The sequence below is a fragment of the Danio rerio genome, chromosome 3 (assembly GCF_049306965.1).
Source record: "Danio rerio strain Tuebingen ecotype United States chromosome 3, GRCz12tu, whole genome shotgun sequence".
NCBI classification, from domain to species: domain Eukaryota; kingdom Metazoa; phylum Chordata; class Actinopteri; order Cypriniformes; family Danionidae; genus Danio; species Danio rerio.
This window is the reverse complement of record NC_133178.1, coordinates 30,686,091-30,708,332: the sequence shown is the minus strand read 5'-3', so window position 1 is coordinate 30,708,332 and position 22,242 is coordinate 30,686,091. Positions and strand designations below refer to the sequence as shown.

At 35.6% G+C, this 22,242-nt stretch overlaps 1 protein-coding gene across 6 annotated transcripts; it reads right to left on the bottom strand.

The window, feature by feature from the left end:
- Positions 1–85: 85 nt before the first annotated feature.
- Positions 86–20,447, bottom strand: strada (STE20 related adaptor alpha). 6 transcript variants are annotated; one of them, XM_073936802.1, is made up of 14 exons: positions 20,322–20,434; positions 19,893–19,967; positions 15,583–15,640; positions 11,133–11,161; positions 6,451–6,553; positions 6,248–6,369; positions 5,436–5,544; positions 5,211–5,334; positions 3,276–3,447; positions 2,801–2,905; positions 2,463–2,716; positions 2,216–2,258; positions 897–1,099; positions 86–803 (listed from the first exon to the last, which is right to left on the bottom strand). In XM_073936802.1, exons 2-13 carry the CDS (start codon positions 19,944–19,946, stop codon positions 944–946), a joined length of 1,329 nt encoding a protein of 442 aa, XP_073792903.1. In that variant the 5' UTR covers positions 19,947–19,967; positions 20,322–20,434; the 3' UTR covers positions 86–803; positions 897–943. The 6 variants fall into 6 exon arrangements, with proteins under 6 accessions (XP_073792903.1, XP_073792906.1, XP_021325312.1 ...); XM_073936805.1 differs by having other exon boundaries at positions 86–674; XM_021469637.2 differs by having other exon boundaries at positions 86–1,099.
- Between the last annotated feature and the right edge of the window lie 1,795 nt (positions 20,448–22,242).

Genomic DNA, 22,242 nt, shown 5'->3' with positions numbered 1-22,242 from the left:
ATCACTATTGCAGAAGCTGTTCTTGAAAATAAGTTATGTAACAAGCAACACTGGTACAAACATACCATTAAAAGCCAACAAGGGGTGACATTTGTGCGGATGCAACATTTATTCCATTTGACCAGGAGGTAAATATACTGAAAATACACAGACGGTCCATTGAAGTACTTCCTTCTGTAACACATGCCAAAGACACCTTAATCTCAGCAAACAATACAACAGAAGTAATATTTTAAACCAATAATTGTCCAAGAAAGCAGGCCAAAATTTAAATGTTCTCTTCCAGCATATTTCCTTTCATGCAAGGGGGATGAAGAAACTCTCCCACAATCCGTCCATTAACTGGACGCTGCTGTGTTTATGTTGACTCTTACTAAGAGCTCTTTACGCTTAGTTGGACAGGTCTACATGGAGACATGAGAACTGAACTGTAAAACGGTTGCTGTGACCTGGCAGACATTCATAGAGTGTCATTAGTTGAGTTGAAATGGACAGAACACATGTCGGTAGCCTCAAACGATCGCCATTCATCACATGGCCAGTCTGTAAGAGTAACCGAAATGTTTGAGGGGTGTGCGGTGCATTGCCTCGGGCTTCAGTTCATGCTTCTCGATGCATTAGCAAGGCTGTGGTGGCTGCTGGCTTTTCATTTCTCCTTTTATGTTTTCCTTGTACTTTTAGTGACGTACACAAATCACAAAGGACAATAAGAAAGCATTCTGGAGTGTCTTATAAGCTTCTTTGAAGCTCTTTGCAATGTCAATATCACACTCATACATAATACAGGCCTTCCCTTTTTCTTCCTTTAAAATGAAAAAAGCAAACAAAAACATTTCCCCCATTTTTCATTAAGAGTCTTACACAACTTAAAAACAAAACAAAACAAAAAAAATCACCTTTTCCCTCCAATTCATCGACCTCCTCATGCCTCATCCACCCAGTGTCAAAAGTCCCAGTCGTCCACATCCAGCTGGCTGAGATCCGACTCCAGACTGGCCAGTCCGGTGGGTGAATCCTGATGCTGCATGCTGTCGAGGCTGCTGATTGGAGAAACTGGACGTAGGAGCTCAGGAAGAGCTTCAGATGGTCTCCGCTTGATCTGAAATGGCACATAAAGTAAAGCGTAATTTAACATCGATGTCACATTTACTTAGATGTGATCTAAACAAGACAGATTAATTCAATTCAGCTTTACATTAACTAAAAAGTGAAAAAAGATAGTAGTAAAATTTGTCCATTATTAACGAAACTCTCAGCTCTGGAAAAGATAATAAACCATAGTAAAGGAAGGGTAGTGCAATATTTAATATTTAACTGGATAAAAAATGAGGCAGAAGAGTGTTTAATAGATTGTGTCGTCGTTTAAAGACACAGTTGACTCCAAATTGGGGTTCTTTCATCTGTTGAACACAAACAAAAACATTTTGAAGAATGTTGGAAACTGGTAACCACTGACTTCCATAGCCTGCTTTTTTCCTACTATGGTAGTAAATAGTTTCCAGCATTCTTTAAAATATGTTTTTTTGTGGGAAAAAAAAAAATAAAAAATCTTGAGGACCGTAGTTAGGAACCACTTATCTGGAAACTACATCCGACAAATGCCTTTGCAAAGACAGTAAACCTCTTCACTCTGTAAATGTTCATTATTTGGCTTAGTTTATTTCAATTTTCTTTTATTTCAGTTAAATAAAATGTTCAATTTAACTATAAACTCTGCAAAGACCAATCTTGTCAGAAAAAAGTAAGTCAGGGTATATACAGGAATCCGATAGAGAAATTCAATACCTTTTAAGACCTTTTTAGGACTCTTTGCATACATTTTAAGAGCTCATCAGGTTTCAACTAGTAACACTGCCGACATTTTAGCTTGCAGTAGAATTACTAAATACTGATAGCAAGAAACGACTTCTAAACTAAAAACTATATTTATATACTGAATAAAATGTTAATCCAGCAAATGGCACCTAAAACAGCAGGAATAACAGTGTTTCCCTACACTGCATCCCAATATTCAAAGATAAAATTCAGGCAAACTTTAGCAAACTGATACAAAAGTAAATACCTTGTAAAATAGCATTTAATTATTTTTAATATTTTAAGGGCCTTAAATATCTTTAAATTGATTTATCAATTTTTTATACTTTTTAAGAACCCGTGGCCACCCTCTAAATGTGCAAATATGTCTGATATTTGCTAGGAAGAGTGTAAAACTTACCTGTTTAAAGAAGGAATGGCCTATTAGAGAGCTGGCAGAGGGTCTGTGGTAAGACATAACATGAATTTTAATACACTCATTTTCTCGGAACACTTTTATGATGATATTTTTTTCTCAAAATTATTACAATACTCTTTTCATGTTCCACATATCAAATACTATATATATATACTAATTTTAATCATACATTTATAATTCTGAAATATTCCTTTAAAAGTAAACATAAACATAAAGCAGCATGACTGACCTTTTCTCAGGATCTCTCTGTAGACACAGTTCCACAAAGGCATGAAAGTGAGAACTGAATGTACGGCTGTACGGGTTTCCCCCAGAGGAGGACGAGGGCTCCCCGTTTGTGTGTCGAGCTCCACCAGCGCCGGGGCCCTCGCAGATCCCAGAGTCAGCCCCCGAGCGAGACGGCTTCATGCTCAGCTCTTCAGGCGGGATGGTGGTGGTGTCCAGCAGGCAGGGGACTGTACCGTTCAGCTTCTCTAACAACATCTGACAAAGACAGTTTATGAAGTTTCATGTAGTATATAAAAACAGAAGAAAAATGAAGAAATAAACAGCAAGTGTTTGCCTTACCTGTGTAGCAGGCATGTCTTTAAAGGGCACATGTCCATTAGCTAACTCACATGCAGTGATACCCAAACTGTAAATGTCTGAGCGGAAGTCATATCCCTGAAGATTCTGTCATACGCAAAAAATGAGCACAGTTACCATTATTAGACATTAATTTCTTCTGTATGGTTTGAATGGTATAAACTACTGTTTTATTTATTCTTTTATTTAGTCTGCATTTGCATGAACAATACAATTAACATACAGAAATATTGTGAAATGTATTGTATATAAATTTGATATATAATATTGTGTTGTGTAAAATATAGATTTCATCAGTCACAAAATCATTTAAAATCATTTAAAACATTTATCGTTATCAGTTTTGAAAACGGCTGTGCTGATTATATATTTTTTTGAAAACCATGATATTTTTTAAAATTCAATTATTGACAGTATTTCATTTTTTCTTGCAACTATCATGCAAATATCAACTCACCTGCTGCAGAACCTCAGGGCTGAGCCACGGCAGAACTTTAACACTGTACTGAGGGAAATCATGCACAACACGAGCTCTCTGACCATGACGGATCAAGCTGAAGATACTCCTAAGACCAGACAGAAACATCTGTCCATCTGCTGAAATCAGGATGTGGCTTGCCTTCACACTGCTATAGACATAAAGAAAGAAAACATTTTTATTTTTATATTTAAATTAGGGCTGTCAAATGATAAAAAAAAAAGAACGTAATTAATGACACTTTTTTTTGTAATTAATCATGATTAAATACGAAATGCCATATTTATTACGGAAATAAAAACATTCAATACCAATACCAAACATAAATGATTTCCATGTTGGATTCTAAGTGGACTACACACACAAACACACAGACAACGCGTGCAGTGCAGCGCAATGGATCCCTTCAGATTCATCAACACGCCCGATCGCGTTCATCAAATTTGCTTAAACTAAGCGTTCTAAAGTATGGCTGTATTTTACAAGCAAGGATTCTGACACAGCAACGTAAAGCAGACACTTTACAAAAGTTGTGTGTAGGGGGAAACACGTCAAACTTATGAAATGTGAGGGCTCATGGAAGCAGCTTGAAGGCAGAGTACAGGGCTATCTTTGACAGCTTGCGACTTTATCCGCCACTTTCACTGAGTACATTTACATGGACACCAATACTCTGCTTTTATGATTAAGATAATACTTATTAAGAGTCTACCATGCAAGCAGCGATTTTTGATTACCTTGAAGGATCACGCAAGTCGCGAAATGCGGAGGTTTTTCTTTCCATTCTCCATAAGGTATCAAATTACATTAAAACATCCTGAATGAAAATATGCTGAATCAGAGTAAACTGCTGAACTGCAGTTAAAGTTTAAAGATTAAAAATGAAACACCCGAAATTGCATGAAACTCTGGAGGAAACGCAGGATAACCTGGTGATGTGACATTGATTGTTTTAACTGAAACTTTCCTTCTTAGAGCGCAGGGCCGGAGCAAGCTGAACTGGTGATCTAGGCAAACGGCAATCACGTCACCCTCAACCCGAAAGTGAAAAAGAAAGTGACCGGTTCGGGGATGAACATAAGGACAGTAAGGAAGGGGGTTGGTGTAGTGATAAAGTGAGAACCGGGGGGTTCGCTAACTTTTCTGCTGCCCAAGGCCTCTATGCATGCACCGTCTCTGAACACACGTCATCCACAACAGGAAATATAAAAAAAGAAAAACTGCAACTGCGTTATTTGCGTTATTTTTTTAACGCGTTAAATATTTCAAATTAAGCATGTGCTTTAACGCACTAATTTTGATAGCCTTAATTTAAATAATATTTGATTTGATTTATTTATGTCGAACAAAATATCATACACTTAAAACATTTCTTCAAACAAAATACATTTCATCACAATCAACAAAAAATATTTTACTTAATTTTACTTCCATATACACTTAAAATAGCTAATCAATTTAGCCGATTGAATAAAAATTTTTAATTTAATTTTTTTCCCTGTTGAAAACATAATTTGTCTATCACTTCAATTTATTTCTTCGTTTTACATGAAACTTACTTCATCCTTTTTACAGCTTTTACCATTCAATTTACCACTTCCTTATATACATTATACCAGGGGTGTCTAAACTCTTTCCTGGAGTGCCGGTGCCCTGTATATTTTAGTTGTAACCCCAATTAAACACACCTGAACCAGCTAAACAAGCTCTTTCTAGGTACACTAGAAACTTCCAGGCAGGTGTGTTGGAGGAAGTTGGAGCTAAACTATGCAGAACACCAGGACACTCCAGGACAGAGTTTGGACACTTCTGCATTATACCTTGTATATAAAGACACAAGACTGACAGTTTGGTGGGTTGATTAACATCTTAACTAATTTGACTAATGATAACAACTTCTTAATTGTTCCTCACCGGTGAACGTAGCCCATCTGATGAATGTACTCCAGAGCTCTCAGCACACCCAGCAGAATGTATGCAATCGTCTGCTCATTTAAGCCATCAGTAAAGTGTGTAATGATCAAATCTCGTGCTGATCCTGGAGGAGAAAACAAACACAAAGGGAACCGTGAGGACAAAAATGTGGTTTATGAGCTCTTTGGATTTCTAGTCTAGCTGATGTAAAGTGTCTGAGCTCACCATAGGCCATGAAGGGTGTGATGACCCACAGTTCATTCTCAGCTATGAAGACACTCTTGTACGGGAGGATACAGGGGTGGTGGAACAGCTTAGACACACGGAGCTCTCCCTTTGGAATAAACAAAGGTAAATGTAATGGTAATGCAGGATTGAACTGTTTTTACATTGTCGTTATGGGGTATTGAGTGTAGAATTTTGAGGTGAAAAAAAATATTAGAAACAACATGAACACAAGGTAATCAAAGCTTTGAATGAGTCAAAAAGTATAAGTAAATACAGAATCCAGCACAAGAAGAACTGCACATTTGAATAGACAAATCAGAAATGCAAAAAGGTGTCAAGTTATGCAATGCTTATACAAAAAAATATTGCTTTATAAAAGTGATATAAAAAGGAATCTTATATCCTTTTAATGAATGTAATTCTATTAAAACAAGTTCAATAAACTCTATTTCAAGTTTCTTCAATTTCATTAATTCTCTGGTTGCTGCATTTTGTATCAATTCCAGCTTAACTATTATAATATTAAGAAACATTCTAACAGTTTATTATAGTATATAAACACACAACAATAACTGTTATGTGTTTCCAAAGAGTTTCTATTGAACATGTTTTGATGAGTGCTAGAAACTGGTTTACTCAGATCCATATTGAAAAAAAATTAAATACTATTTAAATTTGTTTTAACATTCTTCAAAATATCTTCTTTTGTGTTCAACAGAAAAAAACAGGTTTGAAACAAGTGGAGTGTAAGTAAATAATACTAATAATATGAAGTAATAAATAAGACTCAAAATATCACCTCTACTCACCTGTAAGTAACTGACCATGTCATTGGCACATGAATCGAGGTCAATGCGCCGGATGGCTACATACTCTCCTGTGGGTTTGTACACGGCAAGATTGACTGTCATCAAGGACTCCAGACCTCTACCTACACAAGCAGAGACAAACACACCCATTCAATACCAGCTGTAGAAATCAGAGCAGATTAGTTGTGCAGCCTGAACCTCACCTATGACATTGCGCAGCTCATAGGCACTGCTGTCTGGAAGAAAGCTTCCCATGGTGTCCCTGTGAGGGAGGGGGTTCAGAGACTCCCGACTGTCCTCATGGGCCTGAGCCAATGAAAAAAAGAGAGTCATCGGTCAAATACAGCAAGAGCCCCACAAATGCCTGAATAAAACACCTGCGAGCTGACCTCGGCTGTGTCTCTATCCACTTCCTGATGTAAAACTTGGGCATTAGAATGGACATTAATTCAATATATGTTGAAACAGTGTAAGTGGCGAGTGGATTGAGACACAGCATACTGGAATTATGCTGTGATTTTACCAGAGGTGCAATTGTGAAAATGGTTTGTGGATATTCATAATCATACAGTGACACAACAAAGTATTATTTCAATGGACAATGCAAATGTATGAATGTCATTACCTAAGACAATCAAATACCAAATCAACTCACTAAATCGAAGAAGCATTTCATGAAAACAAGCTTTTTCAAAATACCAAATAATACAATGCAGAGAGTTGGAAAGAATTGCATCTAACAAAGTTTTATTAGTTTTGTAAACATGCAATGTTTTTAAAATTTATAATAAACAAACTTAGTACATCTAAATAAAATAAATCTAGTTTACTGTGAGTCTAGTACAATCACAGTGTTCGTGGAGTAATTGCTACCTTCTAATGCTTAAAGTGAGACAAGCTATGTACACACAGAAACTCTAGAGTGACAACTAGCAAAAAAATGTTTGGTTTAACTTGGAAAAATAATTGTGACAGAACCTAATTTTCTCTTTGTTAATACAACATGTTTTAAAAGGGTTAGTTCACCTAAAAATAAATTAATATTTGTTTACAATATTTACAGATTTTTTACTCACCCTCATGTCATTCCATCTTTACTGATCTTCCACAAATTCACAAACACTTTCACTAATGCACAACTTAAGATATTTTTGAAGAAATCTGAGGTCTCTCATTCTCCATACACAAGAGATGTATAAAATCCAGAAAAAGAACTTTAAACAGTGAAAACATTCATCGCGACATCAGTTTTTAACTTTAATTATACAAGGTTTAACCTGCCTAGTAAACCTAATTAATCTAGTGAACCCTTTAAATGTCACTTTAAGCTGTATAGAGGTATCTTGAAAGATATCTAGTCAAATATTATTTACTGTCATCATGGCAAAGAGAAAATAAATCAATTATTAGAAATGAGTTAATAAAGCTAATTTGTATGTTTAGACACATTTACAGTTTTTTTGGCACACAAATTTGTTCCTGCAGCTTCGTATGATTTTATTTGAACAATTAAAGTCGTGTAATTTTTGACACTGACTACATTTACATGGACATTAGTAAAATTATTTGCCGTAATCTAAATAAGACAATAATATGATTAAGGTGTTTACATGAGTTGCTTTTTTAATGTGCCTTTCATGATCCTGTTTTACATGTTACCACACATAATTCAATTAACATCATTGCATCACCACGCTATCCACATTCCTCCAGAGTTTTATGTAATTTTGGGTGTTTCAATTGAAATTTTTCAACTTTAACTGCAGTTTGGCACTTTCACTTTCATTCAGGAACATTTCATGCATGCTGCCATAACAAACAAGATATTGGATGCGAATATGAACTGCTGGAAGAGTGTTGTTTTAATGGAATTTGATACCGCACGCCGTAGGCGAGAAAAAAAGTTTGCATTTTGCGGTTTATGTGTCTGTGGTACTTCACTGACTCGGTAGGTGCAGAGAATAGTGTCAAACAGCCGTGTGCATGTGTGTGTAGACTATGCTGTCGTAAAATGCAGCGAAAATCATGTCTGCACTGCACTGCACTTCAATAATGTGACTATACTCCACATGACTTAATTCTATTTCTGTTTACTTTGGTTATGACTTTAGTCAGAATAAGGTAATTAAAAATCACTGTTTACACTGTTTAATCATATAAAAATGTGATTATTGGTGTCCATGTAAATGTACTCATTGTTTCTGCTTCCTTTTTTGGACTTTGAACCTCTCTTGATGGTTGTGGTCTATAAAAGATGAAGGAACTCTCAGAGTTAATCTAAAATATCTTAATTTGTGTTCTGCAGATGAACAAATGTCTCAGGAGTTTGGAACAGCATGAGCATAAGTAAGAGAAGAAAACTGTATCTATATAATTTTAAACCTATGATTAAAATAATGCAGATATTTTGGTTTTGCCATCACAGGAATAACATTTTAAACTGTAATCAAACATATTCATCAAATATATTCAGCCTAGGTGACCTTTAAATAAGCTCTAGGTAAAGGTTTGGCTTTCATTTTGACATTTTGCTTACTTTAATACAACACTGTTTCATATGTGACTTAACTGTAAATACTTTTTTGACTCACTGTACATTCACACATTCTGCAAGTGTTCTGTAATACTGAAGCACCTGATTTCTTTTAGAATATATTCCATCATTAACCTTTTGTGTTTCTGAGAAAATCAGAGATTTCAGTGCATCACTATGCAAGCAGTGGGTTTGGGTAGCAACATTTTAAGTGCACGTTAGCTTTCCGTCAAATGCATCATAGTATTTTGGCATTTCAACCAAACATACCATGACCACCAATGGGAGTTTCAGTGAATTAGGAAACGTTTCAAGATCACACACCCATTCAATCAGACACTGAAGCCACTGTTAAGATAACAGCACAAACCAACCTGGTTTTGAAGAGGGGAAGGGTTTTATTGCGCATACACTGAAAAATCCCAGCCATTGCAAAGCTCTTTATAGAATCAAATCCATCAAGTTCTAAGAGACCACAAAAAACGGCTTATTAAACATTCAGCCTAACTGTTCTGTGACCCAAACTGCAGTATGAACGGCTTCACAAAAGCATTTCAGAAGCTTCATTTGCTTATAGAATTGCATGATCCCATCAATGCCCGTTTTTAACTCTTAAGAGTTTCCCTCAGTTTTGCCATGGAACTCAGAGACAGGAATAGTAACATGAGAGAGAATCTGTTAATGGAGATCATGCAGGTCTACGGCAACTCAAAAAATGAATGAATTTTATGCCCTTTGTAGCGTTAGCAGGACGACTTCAGTGAACAGTGAAGCAAGCCCAGGATGACTCCATGTTTTGCATGAACACAATCAGAATCATCTTACTCCGCATGCTTAGGTGACCATTGACATCATCTCCTTTGTTCCTGGTGTTGGTTTGGTCTTTGAGACAACTCTTTTGAGTGAATTCCAAGCCTTAAATTCAAAGGTCTAGGTACAAAGAGTCAAAGCGGAATATTAAGCGATTCACTCTGCAGGCTATGTGTTAATCTATGATGTGAGAATGTAACAGTGCATAAATCACTCACTAATCTTGTATGCACTTAAAGGTCACGTGAAGTGCTTTGATGTGCATTTTTATTTGTTGTTTGATGTAATCTCAACTAAAACTTGCTCCCCCTTTTTTTAAAAAAGATTTCTTTTTGGCCTTTTTGCCTTTATTGAGAGGATAGGACAGTATTTTAGACAGGAAACAAAGTGGGAGAGAGAGAGAGGGGGAAGGGTCAGGAAATGTCCTCGAGCAGGGATTCAAACTCAGGACAACTTGAATTGCTACTGCACCATATGTCAGCGGGCTAACCACTAGGCTATTGCACTGACAAGCTCCTCCCCTTTTAATAAAATAGTCAATAGCATTTTGCTTTATCATCGCTCCGCCCATAATAGTGATTGAGCTCAAGCGCATCAAATGTGAAGCTCTCTTAGGGGGCTGGACATTTTAAATAGTAGAGAGTGTTTGATTGGTCACGATTTGATAAGAAACTGAAATATGAAGTGATGTGAAAATTTTTTCTATCCATTTAGGTGGAAATGACAAACAACAAGCCTTAAATGTTTATATCAGTTTTATATCTTCTAAACGTGAATTTTGTTACCGTTTTGGAGCACACTAGCTTAAAGATATCCTAAAAACTAATAATACTGATATTAAAATCTAAAAACTATTTTAATTTCATGGAGCCTTAAATTATATTCACTCATAGGTATATAGCTGATATCAAGATGTTTTCTTCAAGGAGAGAGTCTATCTATAGGCCATAGTGGCTAATCATCAAGTAAAGATGCCATTCATTAACATCACTCAAAGCTTTTGTTCTCCTTCCTTAAAGGGACAGCTCACCCAAAAGTGCAGCAGTTTTGCTGATATACTCATTTTGCTCTTTGCTTAAAGCTAAAAAAAGACAAAATGGCTTTTAAATGACATACTGTAAGTGAACTTTGTGATGTTGAATGCATTATTGAGAGTGCTGATTTTTGAGTGAAGTCCATTGCTCATTTGAACTGAACTGGTTCTTTAAAAAGTGTGCTGTTTAATTGTATTGCTTTTTATTTACAAAACTTGACTCAAACCCAAGCTTTCCTTCTCTTTGGTTCATCAAGCATTTCTTCTTTTTTCATAAGTCTGAGCGGGTGTAAAGGTATGAGTGCCAAAGCAGCACCATAAGTGCATGCATGCAAACATGGGAGCACAGGGGATGTATTCATCTCTGCACTCACACACATACATCATTAAACTTACATTTGCACACATTATACAATCTCACATGCTCTCACACACACACACACACACACACATACACACTATCGCACACCAACAGGCGAATGGATAAGCTGAAGATATTCCACACTTACTTTCCTTAGCGGGCTTGCCTGAGTTTGCTCTGGTGTAGAGAAACCATGTAAATGACGCAAAAGACACACATACAAACAAATAATCTAACTTTAAAGTGGTTCTCACAAATTTAGGAATAACCCCACTAGGACATCTGTAAATTTCAAAGAGCCTCTCTGAGCTTCTACAGCCTTCATGCAATTTAAGTACATATTTAAAAACAATCGATGCCCATTTAATAAAAAGATTAACATCATGCCAGAAAGATTCTACTATAATTGTAAGAAATGGTATCCATCCAAATGTCTTTATTTTAAAATATAATATGCAACATGTATTATTTATACCCTAGCACACTGCATATGCTAATTAAATATAATAGATCAAATAATTTATGCAAGCAGCAATTTTGCTTATATTACTTAAGAAATCAATAGGGTATATGCACAACTAGTGTTTCTTCCCATACCGAAAAACATCCGGTGAACGGTTAATGTGACTTTTTTTTCAGTTTCAAACGGCTCCTTTTACAGCATCAATGTTGTGATGTACTTAAAATACAATTAGTTAAATAGACTTCAGCATTTATTTAGTTGTTCAAGCGTAAAACAAGATGACATGCACGCACCTGTCAGGATTAGCAGGGGAGTGCAGAAACGCCACTGACAATATTGGGAGTAAAATACATAAATGTTCATATTTTAAAGATATGGCAGGGAAAATGGAATTTAACGCAGAGCTGCTTGTACAATCTGAGTCCCACTTTCTATCGTATATAAATCAGGTAGTGAAGATTTTTAAAGAAATCAGATCTACCAGAACGCGGCAAATATGTAAATGTATAGAGTTCACAGGAAGTCCTTCTGCATATACCCTAATCAACAACATAAATGAACCATGACCAGTGGTGTAACAGATCACAAATCTCACGATTCGGATCCCATAATGGTTTTTAGGAGACAAAAATAAAGATAAATGTATAAAGCTAATAAAGCTGATAAAGCTAAATGTATAAATCTAACATTATAATTTGTACATCCCATATTTCTTATTAGTCTCATCTTCAATAAATGATTCAGTTATTCACTCATAAAACCTCATGTTTCATTGCTAGATGTGTCATTTATGAAGATACATTCAGTGGCATATTTTTGACGGCTGGATGTTGCCATTTACTGGTTAAATAATGTAATTGCTGCCAACAACATTCAATTTTGAGTGTTGTTAAATGCACATGACGGCGATTGTAATCTTTACCATAAACATCAGTGATTATATCTAAACTAACTGTTATCTCGGTATTTCTGTATTATATGACTCTTTGTAACTTCATAACCACCTCAAAAGTCTAAAGACTCAATCTCTTTCTTGATTTTCGCGTTTTTCAGATTTGAATGTAGCGAATCAAATAAACATATGCAGATCACGATCATTTATAATTTATGTTGCGTGGGTGTTGAGATCCCGATCTTTTAATGATTAATCGTGCAACTTACAGTGAATGAATAATGCAGGCTAAAGAAGCATGAAAGAAACCCATCGCAACTTCTTTCGTTTCGTCATCCTTACATTTCACAGGAAAGCCAAAATGCTTTCATACGTGTGATTTGGATGACGCAAGAGGTGAACTCTCTGTTATCGTTACAAATTTAGAATTACTCTACCAGTAAAAAAAATGTATCAATACACAGGTCACGTGTGTTCAGATTCTGAACCGCAGGTTGTGATCCGTGCGAATCACAGGTCAACCGTGATCCGTTACACCCCTAGCCACAACCATTAAAACAATGGAAAAAAAAACGTTCATAACTAAACAATCTTTGTTATGCATTACCATATAACACATAACAGCCAAAAGCAAACAGAAATCTATGTCTTTACAGCGGACATGAAGAAGCAATTGTGAACCACAGCAAAATGAGTTAAAGCTGAAAAAAAAAAAATTGCAGAACTATGAAAAGATTCACTTCATGTTAGAATGGAAACCCAAAGGTACAGAATCCCAAATTTTAATCTCTTAACTAGTCTATAAGCAAATCTCCACAATCTACCAATGCATGTACTATTTCTGTAATATATAGAACTCATTTGGTATTAGACATCCTATAGTTCAGTCCATTTACTGTAAGGTTGCAGTGACTCAGCTGTCAGTTGCACCACAGAAGCGATCCATCAACACCTAGCAATTACACTACATTACAGCCAGCTCCACGGACAGACACATCACCACAGGAAGAAGATTAAAACGCTCACAGACACAAGGACACACGCAATCTGCTGTTACCACCATCATTAGTCACCATGATGCAAATGCTGCAGTTTATTACATAGCACTGTCCCACACACCACACTGTATTTACAACACATTTACAAAAAAACGTGATATTAAATTTACAAAACCTATAATAAAGTGCACACAAAACAAACAGCAAGCGGAATAGCTTCATAACTGCTTTTGCAAAGGTTCCAGTCGCTTGTGATCATGGTTAATCTCTGTATGTCGAGCTTCTCTATTGCTGTGAGTCTGCATAGCTGACTATGAGGGGGATTGGAGTGCAAAACTGTGTATTACTCTGGGCCAATTGTTTGTTTTAAGGTTGCAGAGATATTTTGAAATATGACTATTTTATTGGCTACGTTAACACAGCAGCAGTATCAGCTTGTTAAGTCGTGACGTATGGAATACTGTTTCCAGGTCCAAGACACTAGTCATTGCATCCCCTTTTATCTATATTACACATAAAAGTACATTTGATATAAAATCATAGTGTTCACAACAGTGTCTAGCCTTGCTGCATCATCGACATCAATATTTTAACAATTTATTAAAATTGATTAATTTCTGGCCATCAGATATTAGGCATGTATATACAGTTGAAGCCAGAATTATTAGCCCCCTCTGAATTATTAGCCCCTGTTTATTTTCTTCTCCAATTTCTGTTTAACGGAGCACATTTCTAAACATAATAGTTTTAATATCTCATCTCTAATAACTGATTTATTTTATCTTTGCCATGATGACAGTAAAATGTTTGACTAGATATTTTTCAAGACACTTCTATACAGGTTAAAGTGACTTTTAAAGGCGTAACAAGGTTAATTAGGTTACCTAGGCAGGTTAGGGTATTAATTAGGCAAGTTATTTTATAACGATTGTTGTTCTGTAGACTACTGAAAAAATAAAGCTTAAAGAAGCTAATAAAAATGATTTTTTAAAAACTAAAAACTGCTTTTGTTCTAGCTGAAACAAAACAATTAAGACTTACTCTGTTGAACATCATTTGGGAAATATTTAAAAAAGAAAAAAAAATTCAAAGGGGGGCTAATAATTCTGACCTCAACTGTATATCTACTCTTGCTTCAGGTCATCAGGGTGTGCATTTACTTCAGAAAATTTTGAGCCAATTTAAAATGTATTTTTTTAGCATCGTATAATTACAGTTGAAAAACTGATGTTGCAGTGAATGCTTTGGGTTCTTCTTCTGGATTTTCTGAAAAATTCTGACTTTAACTGTATTTATTGTAAAAATCTATCTATTAAATTAATGTATTTAAAAAAAAAAACTTTGGCTAGAATTATGCATTATAGGCTTAAATGATAGAAATAACTAATGAACTAGTGTTGTGCCAAGAAATGCACCCCTGCTATAAATTGTACCTCCTCTAAATTGTGCACATTAACTTAAATTGATTTAAAAGTAATTAATAATAGAGTTATGACAACTAATGACAGTGACTGAGGTGAGTTCCATGATCCCTTATATATATATATATATATATATATATAAATCTGCCAGCTTCAGACTGTTGACTCATGACTTTATTCTCATCTAGATGGATTGGCGCAATTAAGAATTTACAATGGTATAATTATTGGGGTGGTTAAATTGATATTTTAATTACAAAACAAAAACCTTTATCCCATTTGAACACAATATATTTTATTTTATTCAAATATTTTGCAGCAGTACACTTGTCAGGCTAAATAATTCAAATGAATCATTGACTTCTGCGGTCTTTATTGGCTTCAAAAACACAGATTTCATTACAACTTAAAACAGCATCTTTGGATTTCTTTTCTACTGGAGATAATGTTGTCCAAAAAAAATCTTACATTTACCCTAGAAACAGTATAACAGAACATTATGGTGGTTGTAAAACCCTGACTTTTACAAACTGCGGTAAATCTTGAAAATGGATATCATCCCATGCCTATTCCAGACTCGCACTCACATATGCAAAAGATCTTGTCAGTCATAAATATATCTGTGAATGTAGCCTATGTAAATGCAGTTGTCAATCCCAAAGACTGACAGTGTAAACGTAGCCAATGCTTGAACCAAATGTTTGTATTTTGTAGGTCTCCCCTTCACACTCACCTTGGCTACAGTGAAGTAAGCACAGGCAGGTGGTTTGCTAAAAGAAGCACAAGAAGCACAGCAACATGAGATTCTGGACTGCTGAACTCACCTCCAAATAACTCCAGATCCCTCAGGCTTTCCACACTGAGTTTCTCTGACACCCAACGCTGAGAGAAAAAGAGAGAGAGAGAGAGAGATGGGGGTGAGTGAAAGTAAAACGTGGGTTCATTTGAAAGCCAAGCTATAAGCTGAATGGAACAAACAGGAAAACCGCATTGTATCTGCTCATAGGGGAACCGCTGTATGAACTAGCAGAGATGTTTTCAGGGCTTTAGGGATGACAAGCTAACCTAGCCAGATATTTTGTACTGTAACCGTTTTATTAAATCATCAAAAGCTTTTCCACATCAGACGTTGATAGCATATGTCTAAGTTTGGCCACAATTTTAAGATGAAAAAAAAATGCAGTTTTAGGCAACACAGTGGTGCAGTGGGTAGCACTCTTGCCTCACAGCAAGAAGGTCGCTGGTTCGAGCCTCAGCTCGGTCAGTTGGCATTTCTGTGTGGAGTTTGAATGTTTTCCCAGTGTTCGTGTGGGTTTCCTTCGGGTGCTCTGGTTTCGCCCACAGTCTGAAGATTTGCGCTATAGGTGAACTGAGTAAGCTAAATTGTCCATAGTATATGTGAGTGAATGAGTGTGTATGGGTGTTTCCCAGTAATGTGTTATAGCTGGAAGGGAATCTACAGCGTAAAAAACATGCTGCATAAGTTCATTCCGCTGTGGTGACCCCTGATTAATAAAGGGACTAAGCCTGAAAGAAAATGAATCAATGAATGAAAATGCAGTTTTACAGATGATTGAAATCTGGCCTTCAAACGACAGGTTACTATCAAAAATCACCCACAAATATTTGACTGAGGATGAACACTGAACTGAGAATCCATTAAGAGTTAGAAAGTGCTCAAGGTTTTTGCTTGTGAGGTTTTTGGGTCCAATAAGCAAGACCTCAGTTTTCTTTGAATTTAGTAATAACAAGGTTTTAGTAATCCAATTTTTAATATCAGCTATACAATCTGTTAATTTCGTTAATTCGCCCAGATTATCAGGTTGAGAGGAGATATATAATGTTTTCTATCATCAGCATAACAGTGGAAACTAACTCCATGTTTTTTAATGATATCGCCTAGCGCAGTGGTTCTCAAACTTTTTTCACCAAGTACCACCTTAGAAAAAAATTGTCTCTCCAAGTACCACCTTACGACGCTATTTTTTTTAACCAGTATTAAAAAATAGCGTTGTAGGCCTAATTAAGCAGCTACAGGTGTGCACAGTTTAAAAATGATGCAGATTAATTCGTATTATTAAGGATACGTATTATTGTCAGTCACTTTAAACATGTTAAATAGTCTGAACATTAACTGTGCTTGGAGGTAAAAAAAAATGTTTTAGTTAAAATGTGCTTTTAAAAGTTCATTAAAAAATGGCGCTGTTCTTAAAAAGTAAAAAGAAAACTGCTGCACTTAAATCTAAAGTATTCATAGTAGCCTATTCATCAAAAGCTGGAAATGTTATAGACCTCATAAATATAGGCTATATGTAATTTTCCTACACTTTCAGACAAATCTTAAAATATATGTTAAATGTAAATATGACAGGGTTCATACAGGCACAGCCTAATGAAAATCAATTCCAGAACCTATTTTTTTTTTATTCAAGACTGACATGCTATGTATTGAAGACCTGAAATGTATTCTCAGCAACCCATAAAACATTGCATGGGAATAGATACAAATAAAAACCATTAATAATAATATTTATTAACTATATATTAATAATATAATAAACCTGCACTAAATGCTTGTGAAATGTTTTTTGTACTCAAGTAAAAATACTATTGCACTGCTAAAATAACACAAATTTTAGTAAATAATACTAATATTATGTAAAAGTACAAAGTACTCTTTTAAAAAGTACTAGTTGGTTACTTTTGAAAAAAAAATCTGATTTTCATTATGAAATCACTTTTTTTAAGTGTAAACCTGATTGAATGGTTTAATTGCATAAATCCCAAAGCTACATGTAAAGGAATTTGCACTAACAAAGGAAGTGTGACCGATTTTTCCTTTCATGACAATTAATCTTGTTCAATAGCACTGTTAAAACTACCACATAAACTTTAAGGCCATAGAGACACTTTTTGCCCATTTTTTTAAAATGATATTTTCAAGCTTTGAAAGGTTTAATTAAAGTATATGGTAAAAAGATTTAAATTTAGCCTTTTATTTACATATTTTACAATATTTTTCTTTACAATATGACAAATTTGTTTCTTAAAAAGCTGTACATCACATGTAGATTTTATTTTACACTTGATCTTAATCTAAAAGAGAAACTTTAAAAAAAAACACAAGTACACTGTCCGTAAAAAAATAAAACAAATGACTTCATTTTACTTGAGGTATTTGAAATATGACAACAATACATTTATCAAAGCAGTGCTTTAAGAGCCTTATTGTTAATTTTGATAAATAAACAATAAGTAACAATGGATTGTTTTAACCTGTAATACTTTAAGACAGATAATACAGCTAAATGTATAAATCACACAAATACCTCATCCAGAAACATTTACAGCAAAATTACTTTGTCGTAAAGAAATAAAAGATGTTCCACCTTTGCTAAAAGTAAGTTTCACTTCACAACACAAATAAGCCAAATAAGAAGACCATTAGCATTGTCATCGATCATGCATCAATCTATTTCTAAATACTTGATAACTATGAATACTTTTGACTAAAATTTAGTAAAGGAGCAAAGATAAATGTCTAATAGTGGAGAAATCGCGATTATATTCAATCTGAGCACACAGGCGATCATGAGAGGACTTGCAGTTCATTTAGGAAAAAAAGCCTATTTAAGAGCTCGCATATCTGTTTTAGCGATTTCCGTACATGAATGAGCTCTCGTGATAAAATAAAGCACTCGCCGCATTTGCAGAAATGAGTTATTGCGCAATACCTCCATTCCCGCGCCGCCATTCAGAATGTATTTAGAGGAGTGACAGGTCAGAGGCGAGTCGACTGGCTGTCGGAGAGCGAAACGTGTATGTAGATCATCAAAAAGGCAGGAAATATGTTCGCGGTTTATTTGCTCTGCTAGACATCTCTATAGTGAAAACATCCGAGAAGCATTATTCCAACAAAACATTTGTTTTTAAGTTGTTTTTTCTGTCTCTGCAACACAGAAAGCCTTTGTCCCGCCCTTACGTTTCACGCACCTAGACAAGGTCGACTGTGATTGGCTACTTTTCATGTCAGTCAAATCACGCTTCAGAATCAATTCTTAAACTTCGGAAACAGATTTTCAGCAGCTTATGACACAATGCACTAAAATAAACACTCTAAGCACAGCACTGTGATTGTACGCTTCACAAAACAGCCAATGCTAATCACATTGATGTAATATTACGCATTAAAGGATTAAAAGTGTTAATTGTTTATTTCATTATTTGGCGATTCCTCCGCGTACCACTAGGAGGAAGCCCGCGTACCACAGTTTGAGAACCACTGGCCTAGCGGTAGCATTTTCAATGTGAAAAGTAAGGGACCAAGAACTGAGCCTTGCGGTACCCCACAGTGTACTTTTGATCGGTATGATGCCTCTTTATCAACTGATACAAACTGATAATGTTCGGATAGATAAGACCTGAACCAGGTCAACGCAGTTCCTGTAATACCAACATAATTTTCAAGCCTATTAAGGAGAATATTATGATCGACTGTATCAAATGCAGCACTGAGGTCCAATAACACAATAACACATCTACACATTGGACGTCCAGCGCTCTTCAGCCTATGGTGCCTAAACATCAGCTCTGCACAGGAAGTTTGGCCAGAGGAGAAATGGTTGTGCCCAACTGAGCCTGGTCTCTCTCAAGGTTTTTTTTTTTTCCCTTTCGTCAATTAGAAAAGTTTGTTGCTTGTCACTGGCTTGCTTGGTTTGGGACTTGTGGAGTTGCACATTGATGGATTTGCTCTTCAGTGTTTGGACTTTCAGCAGTGAAAATTTTACCACACTCAACTGAACTAAATTGAACTTCATCTCTAAAAAAAATGGACTGACACTGTTTCAATTCACTATAGTCTTCTACAGTACAGATCTACAGTAAACTGTAAAAGCACTATAGAAATAAAGATAAATTTAATTAAATCACCATATAATTTTAAATAGAAGAGGATAAAATATATTAATCTGCTTATGTCACAGACATCAGTTGTATTTATCTTTGTATGCTAATTTGAAGACATCTTGAGTAAACAGCAACAAAATACACTCATATTAAACTTGAACAGGAAATGATGCAACCTGTTTTACCAAATACAAAAGTTTATGCATTGAGCTTCATCAAGATGACTTACCAAAAAAGACATGGATCCTGAGATGGTGATGATGACAGGTAATAACACTTTCATAAACCCACAAAGAGTAAAAATCTGCAAATAAATAACAGAGTGTATAAAATAATCATAATCTGATACTTCTGAAACATGTAGAAGCTCTTGAATGACACGTTAGTTCAAAAGAATCAATTTAGATGTATTGCCTTGATTGATTACTGCATGTTTTGTAAATAAAACACAACAAGACTTTGCTCAGCATGGGTAATGTACATGCATTGATACTTTAAAAAGCCAGGTAATTCATTTAATAACATATGTGTCATGCCAGCTTTCAGGTCAGTCTCTGTGTTGCTCAAGCAGCGACATGAATATCTCTCATTTATGAAATACACAGCTCGTATGTCCAACGTGCTTGTGTAAAAGCTGCAGTGTTGTCGTTCAACTCACCCTCCGCGAATAACTTATGTAGCTTTTACTAATGAAAATCGTCAAATTTTCGACTATCAACAAAGCTGTGGATGTAACGTATTTTTTCTCCTCGCCGTGGGCTGGGTCGTGTTGAGGAACGGTCGGTGATTGGACAAGTGACGTTGACCAAAGGTTTCCTACTAGTCTCCCTATTGGTCTAAATCTTATGCGCCAAAAAAAAAAAAAAATCTTCATTCCGTGTTGCCAAATGTTTTCCTAAACCCCCCTTTACTGATTCAATTTCTAAAAAAGTAATTAATCAAAAAGTACACTACCGTATTACGGAACCCCGGAAGGGACGTAGTGGAGGAGAAAAAAATGGGTGGGTAAAAATAAAATAATGGGTGAAAGAAAAAAAATGGGTGGGAGGAAAATATATATTTCTAAGTTTTTTGCGTTCTCTCGCAAAGTTTTGCGTTCTCTCGCAAAGATGTTTTGCGTTCTCTCGCAAAGATGTTTTGCGTTCCCTCGCAAAGATGTTTTGCGTTATCTCGCAAAGATGTTTTGCGTTATCTCGCAAAGATGTTTTGCGTTCCCTCGCAAAGATGTTTTGCGTTATCTCGCAAAGATGTTTTGCGTTATCTCGCAAAGATGTTTTGCGTTCCCTCGCAAAGATGTTTTGCGTTCTCTCGCAAAACTGTTTCTCCACAAACACTTCCTGTTCACTGCACTCACGTAAACCCTCCCGTTTTTGCTGAAATTCTCCCATATTTTACCATTCTACCCCACTTTCTTTACATTACTGTGCGCTGATTGTCGCCTTTCACTTTGCAACCTCTGAACCAGTGAATGCATGTTTAAGCGCTGACTGACAGACGCGCTCCATACAATAAACTGATCCCATACCAGGGTCTGTACGCGCCATTTAAAGGGACACTTCTGTTATCAAACAAGTGCGCAGCAAATGAATCTCATGTTTTGTTTAGTTTGATAACAGAGGTGTCTCTGTAAGAATGCACAGATCTATAATGAAAGCAGTCCATTACTTTAGAAACTGTTTGTGCTCATTTAAGAGAAAATAAGCTGTTTAAAATAAAACATGCAGGACGGAGATGTTTCATATTATTCAGTGTATTTGTCTGTTTAAACATACACCCGCTCCTCTGTAAATGGCGTGTACAGACGCTGATCTGGGATCAGTTTATTGTACGAAGCGCGTTTGTCAGTCAGCGCTTATACATGCATTCACTGGTTCATAGGTAGCATACGCACAGTAATGTAAAGAAAGTGGGATAGAATGGTAAAATACGGGAGAATTTCGGCAAAAACGGGAGGGTTTACGTGAGTGCAGTGAACAGGAAGTGTTTGTGGAGAAACAGTTTTGCGAGAGAACGCAAAACATCTTTGCGAGAGAACGCAAAACATCTTTGCGAGGGAACGCAAAACATCTTTGCGAGAGAACGCAAAACATCTTTGCGAGAGAACGCAAAACATCTTTGCGAGAGAACGCAAAACTTTGCGAGAGAACGCAAAAAACTTAGAAATATATATTTTCCTCCCACCCATTTTTTTTCTTTCACCCATTATTTTTTTTTCACCCACCCATTTTTTTTCTCCTCCACTACGTCCCTTCCGGGGTTCCGTAATACTTCAATAGTTTGCGGTCAGTAAGATTTTTAAATGTTTTAAAATAAGCTTATGCTGCTCACCAAGGCTGCATTTATTTAATCAAAAATAACTATACAAAAGAAGTTTAAAATTGAATTTAATAATTTATTCCCGAGAATTTAAAGATGAATTTTCAGCTTCATTATTCCAGTCTTCAGAGTCACATGATCCTTCAGAAATCACTCTAATTAATAATAATAATAATAATAATAATAATAATAATAATAATAATAATAATAATAATATATTATTATTATTATTATTATTATTATTATTATTATTATTTACTTTT